Below are 14,620 nucleotides of genomic sequence, written 5' to 3' on the forward strand. Positions count from 1 at the left end.
GATATGAACTTGGAAACCGAGTAGACTGGATGGATTAAAATAGACGAGTTTTTAAATTTAGTGTAGTTTAAATGAATCCAAGGAGGGTGAGTGTTTGAAAAACAACGGTAAGTCGTTCCACAGCAATGAGGCAAAAAAAGCAAAGGTTTGTTGGCCATATGATTTTAATTTGAAGGTGGGAAGACTTTTAGTTGCTGAGCGGAGACGGGACATAGGTACTTAGAATGTCAGACAGAAAAGAGGGTTGTTGGAATCAAAGAGCCTTAAAACATAAAAGGATTTTAAAAAATAATGTTACCGAATAGATAGCCAGTACAGGTTTTCCAGAATGGGGGTGACACGGTGGCTCCTGGGAGTGAGGGTGCATACGCAAACAGCAGAATTTTGTATTCGTTGTAAACGTTTAATTGAATAAGAGGGAAGCTAAATAAAAGTGAATTACAATAATCAAGTTTCGAGAAAATAAAGGCATATGATCAAGGGCTTCTGTTGAATTCTGATGCTAGTCTATGTTTTCTTGATCGCTTGGGGAGCCACCTAGATAGTAATACATTTTACTTTTTGGAAATCCTACCGGCTCTTGGGGGAAACACGAAACAATCCTTTTGCAAATTTTATTGTATTTTTGTATAATTATATAGTATGAACATGAAGGCGAAATAAATAAAATGCAAAAATGAAGAGATACTTTTGTAGAGTTCCAATTTTATCAAGACTTGAACCCAGGACATTTTGTAGTCCCTCCACTTTATGATCTGATGGAGGAGATGTAAACAAAAAAAAAACAAAACAAATGATTTTAATTCTGTAATAGATCATAAAATATATCTTGTTATGCAGTGAGCTTGTATGCAACTTTTGTAAATTCCAGCCTCACAGCTCGAAATGACTAATGTAGACAGATAGTGTGTGTTTAATATTATAGTTGAGCAGTACATGGTATGATTTCGGTAATGCAGTGAATTCTTAATTCGGTGTTGAGTAAAGTTTAGGGAGGCAAAATTCACTACTCAAACTCAAACCATGTCATATTTGTATTACTGTATATACCTTGACCTTAGGAATATGCACTAGAAACTATGAGATGGTGTAGAGCCTGTCTCTTATACACATCTAGATGTGTATAAGAGACAGGAAGTACACTAAACTTTATAACTACAGTAGTATGCCACTTCTAGATGGCCAGAAACAGCATTCCACATTTAAATGTTATTTTCTTTTTCCCCACACTTCCATTGGACAGTTTCTGAGTGCCAAATGGTTCTGGTGGGTAAAGTATGTTAAGGACTCCAAAAGCAAAGCGCTGTCGGATAAGATCAAAGGGTGCGTACATACTGCCAGCTCATGCCAGTGTCAAAACATTTACGTAGAGACAACCTGAAATGAATGTATTCTCATATAAAAGGGAAAAATGCAAATCGTGAATGAGCATTTTGGAAATAAAATTTCCTGGATTGGGGGATCAATCTCCCATACCCCTAGAGGGAGGAATTTTCAAAAGTCTCAAGCGTGCAAATTTGTCTAAACTTGGAATCTCTGATAGCGTAATTAGTGAGCTTTTACTGAAGTTCCTTAACCACCAATTTAAAGCTCCATTCCAAGAAAACGTTTTCTGTTTACAAACTGTTAATATTAACAAACAAATAATTTAATAAATATCCAAAAATTCTGGTTTCTTTTAAACCTATTCAATTTCAAATATTCAGCAATTTGAGAAGTCCAGAAGATCAGTGCTCTTGATTGAAACATAAACTTTGAACTTTCCTACCACAAATGCACTTACATCTTTGACTTGGTGTGCCTTTGAACCGTACACTTGACTCCGTTGACATGTATCCTGGACCCTAAAAGAAAATATAGAATCTGCATATTATTCTTGTTACAATAAAAAGTGACAAGTGTATGACATGAATTGAGATTAATAAATTCTTACAAGATAAGTATACTCGGTGTGAAATTATGTGATGTTATATATTTGTATACTTTTTAGAGTTATTTTCCTGTTTTGATTTTAGAGTTAAATTTGATTAAATGTAGATAAGATATATAGATAAGATAGATAAGATGGATAGATAAGATAGATATATAAGATAGATTAAAGACAGATAAGATAGATAAGTATATTTGGTGTGAATCACACCAAGAATAACCAAGAAAATCTGAAGACTCGTTTCAGGATCCTTCTGGTAGTGAATTAAGCAGTACACCAGGAAACAATCTCCTACTCTTTTCCGAAGATGCCGTATTGCACACGGGACCAAGGGCTGAAACGTCTCATTCAAAAGACGGTGCGCTATCGCAACTTGTATTTTTCAGCCTTCCAGCTGAAACATAAGGAGAGGCAGCGGTTCGGTGCACACATACAGTGGCTAAAACCAGATTAGCCGACTGAGCTAAGCTGCCTACAATCACAATCTTCCTTTTGTTTCTCTACTTGCGTATTTATTCTCTGAGGAGACCACAGTGCTCACATCTGAGGGTTGAAGGTAGCCTAACCAATACATACTCACACCATGACACTATAGAATATTTGGTCATAAATTAATAGCAATGAAACAACATACAACTTTTGTTGTACCAAGGGACTTAATTTATTAGAAGATGATACTGATAAATGTTGCTTACTGAATTTTTTTTAGTAGATTGATATTTTTAAAATTTATATAATAATAATGATAAACAAACATTTGTTATGCGCCAATTTCAAAATCAAAGGCGCAAAAGTATACATAGTAGAGCATGGAGTAAAAAATAGAAATGTAAAACGACAATGTAGATATGAACGTGGAATCGAGTAGACTAGATGGATTTAAATAGACGAGTTTTTTAATTTAGTGTAGTTTAAATGAATCCAAGGAGGGCGAATGTTTGACAACAACGGTAAGTCGTTCCACAGCAATGAGGCAAAAAAAGCAAAGGTTCGTTGGCCATATGATTTTCATTTGAAGGTGGGAACAGTGAGAAGACTTTTAGTTGTTGAGCGGAGACGGCGTTGGGGACATAGGTACTTAAAATGTCAGACAGAAAAGAGGGTTGTTGGAATCGAAGAGCCTTAAAACATAATTGGATTTTTAAAAATAATATGTTTCCGATAAGTAGTCAGTGTACAGGTATTCCAGGATGGGGGTGACGTGGTGGCTCTTGGGAGTGAGCGTGCATAGGCAATCAGCAGAATTTTGGATTCATTGTAAACGTTTAATTGAATAAGAAGGGAGGCCAAATAAAAGTGAATTACAATAATCAAGTTTCGATGAAATAAAGGCATGATCAAGTGTTTCTGTTGAATTCTGATGCTAGTCTATGTTTTCTCAATCGCTTGGGGAGCCACCTAGATAGCAGTACTGTATATTTTACTTTTTGGAAATCTCGCCGGCTCTTGACGAGACAATCCTTTTGCAAATTTTATTGTATTTTTGTATAATTACATAGTATGAACATGAAGGCGAAATAAATAAAATGAAGAGAGATACTTTTGTAGAGTTAAAAATAAATCCAATTTTATCAGGAATTGAACCCAGGACATTTTGTATACAAGACAACCTCTTTTTAAGCTATATAATATAAACTTTGTCAATGAATACATTACCTACATACAGTATAGTGGTGTACAGATGTCCCTCCTTTTTATGATCTGATAGAGGAGATAGATACAAACAAAAAAATAACCCAACTGATTTTAATTCTGTAATAGATATAAAATAGATCTTTTGTTATGCAGTGAGCTTGTATGCAACTTTTGTAAGTTCTAGCCTCACAGCTCAAAATCACTATAATGTAGACAGATAGTGTGTGTTTAATATTATAGTGGAGCAGTACATGGTATGACTTCGGTAATGCAGTGAATTCTTAATTCGGTGTTGAGTAAAGTTTAGGGAGGCAAAATTCACTACTCAAACTCAAACCATGTCATATTTGTATTACTGTATATACCTTGACCTTAGGAATACGCACTAGAAACTATGAGATGGTGTAGAGCTGTGTCCACACTATCAAATTCTCTGACAAAAAGCTGTTGTGTGCCTAAATATGGTCATGGTGTGATGTCATCATGACCATATTTAGGCATGTCACATGTTTTATTCAAGAGCAAAATTGATTGACTGGACAGGGCTTGAGCTTGGTGCACAAACATCACCAAAGTAAATAACTTGCAATTAGACACATTCTGACACAGTGGTAATGCAAATATATCATGCTGGTGTGAACCACCCTTTATTATTAATACAATTGGAGTCATCCAGTTGATGTTACTTCTAGTGCATTTGTCTCTTTCTTGTTTCTTTCTGAACAATATGATAATGAATAATTTATAGAAAGAAATAAATGTGATTTGAATTGAATTGTTAAATGTAAATTGCTAAAAGATACATTATTCTCTCTTAAATATTTGTTGAAAGGGAATTTCATGTGTTCTGGGTTAAATCATCTCACTTTATATTGCATTGTATATCCACCACTATAATATTATTATAAATTTACTTTGCATTGTTTATAGCAGCATCATTAATCATATGCAATTTTCAGGTTTTTTTAAACAATACTGTATTTACATATTTCGTTTCACTCAATTTTCTATTTTGTTTAAATACTCATGTTAAAGCTTTACATTATTATATTTTACATTGATATGAATACTAATTTTAATTTTGTCCAGGCTAAATTTTAAAGCCTGTGTTGTTACTCAAAATGCAGACATACCTAATTCCTAGAAAAATGAATTTTAAGAGCACCATCAATTATGGTTTTTACAGTATTGCAACATCATTTAATATTTTTATTGGCCAAATTTCTGGTGCCTTAATAAACATAATTGTTTTGTAAGTGATCCAAAAATTCTTTTTTCTTGGCAATATAAACAATCCCAGAAATATTTGTCTCTTTTTTTTGTGAATAAATATCTATTAAAAAATGTTTATTTTTATATTGTTAATTCCTGTATGATAAGAACTTATAATCAATAATTAGTTAATTATATTGCATGGGAGCCAGAATTCTAAAAACAAAATAAGGATAACTAAAGTAAAATGTTACTTGTAAGGCAATTAATAATATCCAACTTTGTTAAATTTATAGCACATATTATTTGACACGCACACAGATACATACCCACACACTCGTACACACAAGTAAACACCCAGATAAGCATTTAGTATGTTTAAACTTATATTACAATATTATAATAACATGCTTTCATTTCATTATGTTTCCTTAACAAATCCAGTTAGACCAACACATTGGTGAAGAATAAGTTTAGTAAGAAAATTAATTAAATATCATCAATATCATTATTTTACTCTTATTAAAATTGAAGTAAATACACCATTCAATGGTGTTTTACTACATTAATAAACACACTAACACACACAAGCTCTGGGGCCGGATTTATCAAACTAGAAATCAGCCTAAGTCAATTTTTTTGTTTAAGTAAAATTTATCACTAATGCTTTAACTTAAAAATTGCTTAAAATTAAAAAATCGATTATACGCATGAACCATCTAAGACAATTTTTTAGCTAAGATTTTGCTAAGATGGTTTGATAAATCAGATATTTGCTTAGGGACTTCTAAACTTTTTTGACATAAGACATTTGCTAAGCTGAGATTAATAAATCCCAGGCCCAGACCTTAAGGGGGCCCATGATGTTAATCTTTTATCAGGACCAGGGTCTCCTTATAAGAATGTGTAATAACAAATATCAAAAGACAGCATTAATTAATTAATTTAAATAAAAATACACACTTCATTTTTTATTTATATTGTACAATGTCTTTAGCTTTGTCCACACTATCAGATTTTATGACAAATAACTGTGACATGCCCGTATTAGGGTGTAATATGACATCATCATGCCATATATGGGTACATCACACAAATTTGTCACATGAAAATGTATGGAATATTCATACATTAAGAAGTTATTCAGAGGGAAGAGGCCTGCATATTTATACAGTAGTGTCATAAACTCTAGGTGCCAAGACCAAATATTTATGTTAATCAGTGAGGCGAGACTTTTTTTATACCTTGTTTCGCAAACTTATGTTTTTTAAAGATCATCAAAGAAGGGTATTAAAATGTTGTTTACTTATTTATCATAATATGGTTTTGCCAAAAACATCCAGACAGAGGAGAAAATAAAAATAAAATGTTATTGTTAAAGGTAAACAGTGTGGTAATGGGATGTTTAAATGCTTTTATATATACTGTACATATTTTTAGAGATTTCAAGGCAGCGGTGGGCGTAATAAAGCTAATTAGCCAAAAATAAAATTATATTTTTATTTGAAATCATCATTATTGTGAATTCCGCTAAACAAGGTATACAAAAGTCTTGCTTGGCCTAAAACAAAGCTTATTCAAGAATACAAAATTCATTCTGTTGAAAGACTGCTGTTAGAAATCGAATGCCTTTACTTGAGGAATGTTCTGGAAAAAATGAATAAAATGAGAAACATTAATCACTACACATATATAAAGAACAGATGAGATTTAAAGCAAACTACGCAATGTACCATTTCTTTAAAAAAAAAAATGACTACTAATCTTCCTACTTTACCTCAAACACTGCAAAATAGACTCTTAAATGTGAAAATAATTATAGAAAGAGAAGTGATTAGGAGGATAAAGTTGATGTAGAATTAAAATAGAACACACACAGCTGGAGGCAATGAAAAGAATAAGAGAATGAGAGAGTGCATGCATAAGGTAAAGAACGGTGGAGTAAGTAAGAGAACGAGTGGGCCGTAGCATATCTACAGAGGAGGGTTGGGAAATAAAAAATAATGTGTTGCTACCACTGGAAATTCGCTGAATAACAAAAAATGCACTCAAGGAGTTAAAAGTGACCTTGTATCAATTTTTTAGCCAGCTCTGTCTTACTTAATCCTTGAGTTCCCCACCCTCCTACCCACCCCTTGATTATATGTTTAATGAACTATTAATGCAAAACTGTATTTAAATCATCATTTAATCTGTCCATTATTTTACTCTGGAATAGTCTACCACAATCAATGGTAGACTCGAAAACTATATTCACTTTTAAACAAAAATTAATTCCCTTGCTGTCTTGTTTGCATTTTTCTTCTTTTTTATCTGATGTATTTCTTTCTGTAAGGATGTTAACTGCTGTTTCATAGATTATGTAAAAGCATTTAACAACATACAGCATGAATATTTTACTGAAGCTGCAAAGCAGTTGTAACTTGATGGTAAAGATGTTCGCTTTATTAGAAATTTGTATTGGTCACAAGAAGCGGGGGTCAAAATTGTCAACTATTTATCCGAGATGATCCCCATAAAGAATAAAGTACGACAAATATGTGTCCTTTCAACGGATTTATATTCAATGTACTCTGAGGATATAACTGAAGGAAATTCAAAGGTTGAAAGGAATCATCATTGGTGGAATTAATAGAAATCGAGTCAACTCGGCCAATAGTGAACTCAGCCCCAGTCAACTCGGCCAAGTTGACCTGCTTCCTATAAATATTAGATACGCAGATGATGCAACATTTTAGCCGAGTCAGAGGAAAATTTGCAAAGGATAGTAGTAGATGCTGCCAATATGAAAGGGTAGGAAAAGGATTGAGAATCAACACTAAAAAGACATTCACAATGGTTATATCAGGAAAAAAAAATCCACCTAAATGCAATATAAATATAAACAGATCACATATATAACACAAAGTACTTTGGTAAAGGTAAGGTAATGTCTTTAGATTAAGTTCAGATGAGGGGTGGCTAATTATTAGCTACTAGTCATGATGACTATGTGGCTATCTGGCCTCCCCAGGTTGTTTACCAAACTTTCATATATAAAATTAAAAATTTCTTCACATTTAATATATGATCATTTTGAAGACATTACTTACTTAAGTAAATCCTTGAAGTGTTCTGCCTCACATATATACTTATGGCCATGACCCATCTTGCCATCAAATGTGTGGAACTTCACCAGCTCAGACGATCCAGTAGCTTTGACATCATTATACAACTACAGAGAATAAAACATTCAAATTCTTAGTCTTAGTAGATATTTACTCACTCATACAAAAATCCTTTGGGGAAGGTGGACGGATGGATTTATTTGGTGTAAAGATAAACGATAATCCACGAAAGTCTAAAGGATTACTTATTTCAATTGGGGTCCTTCTGGTGGTGATTAGGCAGTACACCAGAAAACAATCTGCTACTCTTTTTGCAAGAGTGAACTGCGTTATTTAACATCCACATGGGCTTTAAACATCTGATTCGAAAGACAGTGCGCTATCTTGTATTACAGCACTCCGGCAGAAATACAAAGAGAGTAGTGATGGGAATTTAAATGGGGACCAAGATATCTCCATGGTTCAGCGCACACACAGTGACTACCACCAGTTTAGCCAACTGAGCCAAGCTGCTCTTGTGGGAAAGGTTACCAAGATTTATGACAGAGGCCACACAAGTAAGTTTACAAGAGTAAAGTTGAATAGCTTTGTGGTTTAAGATGATTGCTATCCAATCCCGGTCCTTAGCTCCATTCCAGTGAAACCAGGACTTTTGGTCATGATTTCTAAGCCTCATAAGGAGTCTTGATTTATAAAAGCATCGTCCATTCTTGAATGCGAATGAAATAAATTTTTTACAACCTAAGAAAAGATAATAGGTAACTGCACACCTTTGATCCCAATTGAAGTGGTGGTAAAATAAATATTTGATACTTGGTAAACCATTGTAAATCTAATGATATATGAAATTAAGTATATACTTACCACTTTACCCAGCTTGTGTGGTACAATTAAATCATCTTCAGCATGTAAAATGTGGATTGGACACTTCACATGTTGTAAACTAAAAAGAAAGAAAAAAGAAAAAAAGAAAACAATAAAAACAAACACAATCATCAGACTCTTTGGTGTACTGTAAATTCTTACTAAAAATCGTAAACTTTAAGGAAAATAGAATATGTAATGTTTTAATAGTTAAAGCACAAAATACAAAAAGTTGCTATGCATTTTATGAAAGATATTTGGAAATGGGAGTGTCTAAAAAAAATTAATTAAAAAAAGTTAAAACAAAAAAATAAAATAAAAATTTTTAAAAATATTAAAAAAAAAAAAAAATTAAGTAAATTTGTAAAATATGTAAAAAAAAATACGTAAAAAATATATATTGGATATATTTATGAAACAGAAGAAAAGTGAGTGTGTGGTAATAGAGAAAGTGACGTCAAAGACATATCCTTTCCAAATCGCAACTTACTTTCTGTTACTTTGGAAGTGTTGAGACATTGGCATAAAAGGTTGAGTAAACAAAGTATCAAAATAAGGGAAGATGCGCCATGGCTGCAAGAAGGAAAAGAAACATTGATACATCGATACATGATTCCATTCAAACATGAAATGGAATTAAATGAATCTCCCTGTACAAATAAATGAATGCACAAGCAAAAAACCACAGCCCTAGACACATGCCATCCCTCCTTACACACACACACACACACACACACACACACACACCCACACACACACACACACACACACACATATGATATCTAAAACACAGACCTTACCCTTCACACACACATAAACCCTACATAAACACAAACATATACCTACACAAAGACATTGTTGGCACCAGGATATATGCCTAAGGGAACAGGGGCCTAAGTTCTCTGACGAGGGCTAGGAGTGAGACCTTGGTGGGGCCAAAGTCGCCTGGAAAAACAGGGTAATTTTGGTCCATTTTAAGACGTATTCAGATGTATTTAGCATGTAATGATTTTCTGGTACAAGTCATGATGGACAGAGAACTTGGCCTGTGCGACAGCAGCTTGACTAGTGCTTACACTGCCCACAAATCCTAACCACTCTGCAGTGGCCTATCTAGCAGTATAAAAATTGGTTGGGGGGCGCGACCAAAATATGAGGGGGCGTGGAATTTATTTTCGGTGGCCACGCCCCCACTGAAAAATATTGATTCTTAGATTCCCGAATACACGTTAACAGTGACAGATATGTTAAAGTATATCTCTTGAACGCAGTATTTAAGAAGTGAGATAATACCATAATAAACAAAACAAAACTTTTATTGTCGATTACGATTTCTTGCCTTAATTAAAATTACCGGATTGTTTTAACAATAGTTTTATTTTAAATAGGCTTACATCAACAATTCTGCATGCACCAGGAAAATTACTATGCTAGACCTTTCGAGGCTTCGAATCATACCAACAGTTTTAGAATAATTTATGTGTGTGTTTTTTATTATGTGTGACAGCGACCATTTTTATAAATATTGATTATTATTATTATTATTAGTTGCTGTGAAATGAAGGACGAATAAATACATAATATGGTGTTTTGATGAACGTCAATAAAGGGAAATTGAGAAAGCATTAACACATTTTCTTGAGCATAAGCCTAGCCTAATTTTTTTTGCTTCGAAATTTTCGAATGGGGGGGAGGGATACGCCACTGCCACTCTGACATACAAGTAATCAATAGAATGGTACTCACCAATGCAAGTGGATGGTTGAGGGCAGCATCATGTAAGCTGTTGAAAGGCGACTCAAGAATCAAACCAGTAGGACAACTCCCTGCCAAAGAAAAGCATCAATTTCAAGTGAAAATCAATCAAGCAACTTTTTTATTCACATCATTTGAAGCAATTCAAATATCTCTTATACACATCTAGATGTGTATAAGAGACAGATATATATGTATGTATGTTTACAAGAAACAAAACATACGAAAAAACAGTACTGTAAATAGATATGAAAAAAAGGTTTCAAAAATTTAGGTGTAAAAAACCTCAAAATATGTATAATTTGGGCAGCATAGCTCAGCCAGGTACTGTGCACTGGACTGTTTACAGTGGAAGATCCAGCAATTTGAAATAATGGGGCCCTAGGCCGGCCAGGGTCGCAAGTCTCCCGAAAGCAAACAAGAATCTCCGAGGAAAATAAACTATCTCTCGCAAATTCATAATATTTATATAACCATGTACATCAATATAACATTAGATGTGTTAAGGAAGCTCATTTAACCAGAGCTCCTGGAAGTAACTTCTTTCAAATTTGGACCCCTGCCACAGAGAGACTTATTACACAGACTGAGGTGAAAAGGTTTTTTGTCCCCCGATTTGTTTTTAATTTTCAAACAATTTAGGACGCCCAGATGGATGGATTAATTTGGTGTAAACACCAAAGATAACCAACAAAAGTCTGATGAAGATTTATTTACAGTAGAGTATTCCTGGTGGTGATTGGCCAGTACACTGGAAGACAATCTCCTATCCTTTTTCTGAAGAGTGTACTGCCTTCTTTCAGGTGTACATGAGGCCATAATGCACACAGGACCAATGGCTTAAACGTCTCATCCAAAAGACGGTGCACTTTCGCAACTTGCATTTCACCCCTAAAGTTGAAATACAAGGACAGCAGCGATGGGAATTGAACCGGGGACCCAGGGATCACCGTGGTTTAAGTGCACACACAGTGGCTATCACCAGTTTATCTGACTGAGCTAAGCTGCACTCACAGCCATATGGCTCGCCTATAATCATATCTGCCCCCAATAAATTATTGGGTAAATAGCGAACAGACTCTTGGAAGGCATTTTATGCATTTGTTCAATGTACCTCAGAAAATTAAAGGATTGTCTCCCAGTGTACTGATTCATCAATGCTACTATGCAACAATAGATGCTTATGCACATTAAAGAAGATGAAAAAAATGATGACGATGATGAAGAAAATGATGATGATGATGATGAAAATGATGATGATATAATAGCGAAGAGGATGAAGATTACGATGATGATTGATTCTAGTTATGATGATTATACATTTGATAATGATGGTGATGGAATATTATTGTGCACAAACTATAGTAACATGAGATTTGAACCCAGGAGACCGGAAAGGCAAGGCTGGGGTTTTCACCACTAAGCCACAGTTAACTCCATACATACTACATCTGTTATTAGGTATACTCACCTTCTAGACAAAGTTGCTTTGCTAATGCTGATGCAACACTGAAAATTATAAAAACAAATTAAAAGAAAACATTTACTATAAGTAATTTACTTGATTTATTTCCAGTTTAATAAACAGTATTAAATTACCTACAGTATTTAATCAAAACTTGTTTTCAATTTATTTCCACACCTTCATTAGAAGCCCAAATTGAATAGGAATTTAATGAAATTGCAAAAGCATGTAGGGTTGGAAAGAAAATATTGATATGCAGGGGAAGATCAGGGGTGAGGGATGGAACAAGAAGAGAGTAAAAAATTGAGAATATACGAAAGGAAGAAGGGGAAGCATGGTACCCCAAGGCAAGCTAATTTTAAATTTAAATATTATGTAGCATCTATGGTCCAGACTCACTCAGCATTTACACCTCCACAACAGAACCAGTATTAAAAATTGAATGTGTGTGTACCAGAAGCCAGTAAAAATTACCTTCTTTTGTTACAGTCAGTGGCAGATTCAAGTTGGGGGAGGGGGAGAAAGCCACCCTCTGCCCTAAATTTGTGATGATTTTAAACAAAATTGAGAAAAAAAAGAAGATTATCAATAATATTTATAATAATTAAATTTGTTTTTAATCTAAAAGATACACCCCATTATTGAAGCCTCAAGCTACAAGGAAATCATGTAAATGTGAATCCCACAGAATTGACAGGTACTCACGCTGTTCCCAGAGAATGACCCCAAATATACACCTTTGAATTTCCACACCTTTGCTTGACCCAGTCCCAGGATGTTAGTGCATCTGCTATTACCCCCTCTGCTGATGCTGTTCCTGTTGAATCGCCATAACCTGTTAAACAATAAAATACTTTCATCATACTGCAGTGTGTGTATACTTAATGCTAATAACTCTCTCAATACAAAACAATAAGCAGGAGTCTCCCCAAAACTAACAGTCTCCCACATTCCTGAGAACTTTTGAGAAAATTTTTATTTTATTCAATTGCTTTTATAATATTTTTGTTGTAGTTTAAATTATGTATTTAATGAATTGTAAATTATTTATTGAATATAGTGTATGCCTATATATTGCACTACACTAAAACCTATATGTATTTTTTCAATTTATTTTTATTTTTTCATTGTATTTTGATGCTCTAATCTTGTTTTTTCTTATGTTTGCCTTGGAGATACCTTGATAATGTTCTACACTTTTGGTAATTCTTGAAGGGCTTTTGTTGTATTTTTCTTTATCCTGAAATGTTGTAATAAATAAATAAATAAATGTTGACTTGAAATTGAAAAACTTTCAAGCAGGACACGAGGCCCTGGCTAAGGTTTCTTTGGGTTTTACTACCCTGGGGCCACGTAGAGCACCAGTGTGGTATGAGTGGCCCCTGTGTGCCCCCTCCCCAACTCGGCCAATTATAAAAATATCAACTAATATTTCAGGGACTCTCAAGTTCCAATGTTTAAAATGATAACATTAACAATAACATACCTCTATAATCTATTGCAATAACATGATGATTCAGATCAGATAGAATTTTATACAGCAAAACCCTGTGATATGAAGCTCTGAAATATATACCAAGAAAACCAAAATGCCAATTATAATGGATAACATAAGATCAGTTAAAGTCATTATGTTAAATGGTGCTACTTTGTTCTACACTAATATTTAACAAATAATAAAATTAAACTGTCGGAAATAAAATGCACAACACTATTGACAAAAAGAATAATGTAAAGTCAATAAATTTTGAAATAATCTTTAGTTTTACAACAGGTAATTTCTATTAGTGAAGATTGATATATTGTAAAATTATACAGTACAGTAAACACCAACTAAACTCAAAATTATAAAATACTGTTTGTTTACCTTGTCCCTGAGTTTCCATGGAGATATATGACAATGGACCTGTGATCCCCAAGTACATCACTAAACTGGTTGTAACCTGTTATGCCCTTGCCGCGAAGACTTGCAGGAAGCACTTGCCTGGAAATTCGATAGTCATGTGATTACCATTTGACGAGCATGTGATTATCACGTGGTATGCATGTGATTATCATGTGGTAATATAAATAAATTGCCAGTAAGTTAACTGAAATTTTTAAGCAAATAAAATATTGTGATGGCTGAACAACAGCTGCCATAACCAAAAAGGGTGGTTTCAGTCAGCTGAAAGCAGACGTTTCAACCGCTGGATATTGAAATTTGGGAGTGTGTGGTGAAGTGTGCCCCCACCCCAAAAAAAACTTCTTTATGTTTAAGATGAGTTTAATAATAATAATAATAATAATAAGATTTATTAAGCGCACATCTCCACTAAAGTGCTCAAGGCGCTTGTGAAAACCATGAAAAAGCTTATCCTTTTAAACTAAAGGCTACCAGAAAAACGACCATAACCCACATCACTGCTTCCGTTTACCAGCAATTTAAGGTGCAAAGACCGGCTAGTACATGACTCACAGGTGTTCTCAGTTTTGTGGGCATCTCACTAAACAAATTAAAGAACAAAACAAAACAAAAAATCAATTCACAATAAATTAATTTCCTTGAGCAACAAAAAATAGATGTGTTTTCAGAGCACGTTTGAACAAAGCAGTCGACAAACTTGATCTTATTTCAAGAGGTAATCTGTTCCACAAACGGGGGGCCGCAAC

General features: G+C 34.0%; 1 protein-coding gene across 4 annotated transcripts in view; it reads right to left on the reverse strand.

The window, feature by feature from the left end:
- LOC117124528 (lysophosphatidylserine lipase ABHD12-like) overlaps nucleotides 1–14,620 on the reverse strand; it is a 39,274-nt gene that overhangs the window by 13,546 nt on the left and 11,108 nt on the right. For 2 of the 4 annotated variants that reach the window (XM_033270783.1, XM_033270781.1), the window contains exons 4-11: nucleotides 13,836–13,952; nucleotides 13,455–13,531; nucleotides 12,674–12,803; nucleotides 11,975–12,012; nucleotides 10,495–10,574; nucleotides 9,239–9,321; nucleotides 8,749–8,827; nucleotides 7,870–7,991 (exon numbers count right to left, since the gene is read on the reverse strand). In XM_033270783.1, the coding sequence (XP_033126674.1) occupies nucleotides 7,870–7,991; nucleotides 8,749–8,827; nucleotides 9,239–9,321; nucleotides 10,495–10,574; nucleotides 11,975–12,012; nucleotides 12,674–12,803; nucleotides 13,455–13,531; nucleotides 13,836–13,952 (726 nt within the window). Of the gene's footprint in view, nucleotides 1–3,470; nucleotides 3,632–4,177; nucleotides 6,425–7,869; nucleotides 7,992–8,748; nucleotides 8,828–9,238; nucleotides 9,322–10,494; nucleotides 10,575–11,974; nucleotides 12,013–12,673; nucleotides 12,804–13,454; nucleotides 13,532–13,835; nucleotides 13,953–14,620 lie in introns of those variants that run through there. The other 2 variants (XM_033270784.1, XM_033270782.1) reach the window with 2 other exon arrangements.

Source organism: Anneissia japonica, unplaced genomic scaffold, assembly GCF_011630105.1.
Source record: "Anneissia japonica isolate Jap-2015-1 unplaced genomic scaffold, ASM1163010v1 scaffold287833_len2544123_cov190, whole genome shotgun sequence".
Classification (NCBI taxonomy): Eukaryota; Metazoa; Echinodermata; class Crinoidea; order Comatulida; family Comatulidae; genus Anneissia; species Anneissia japonica.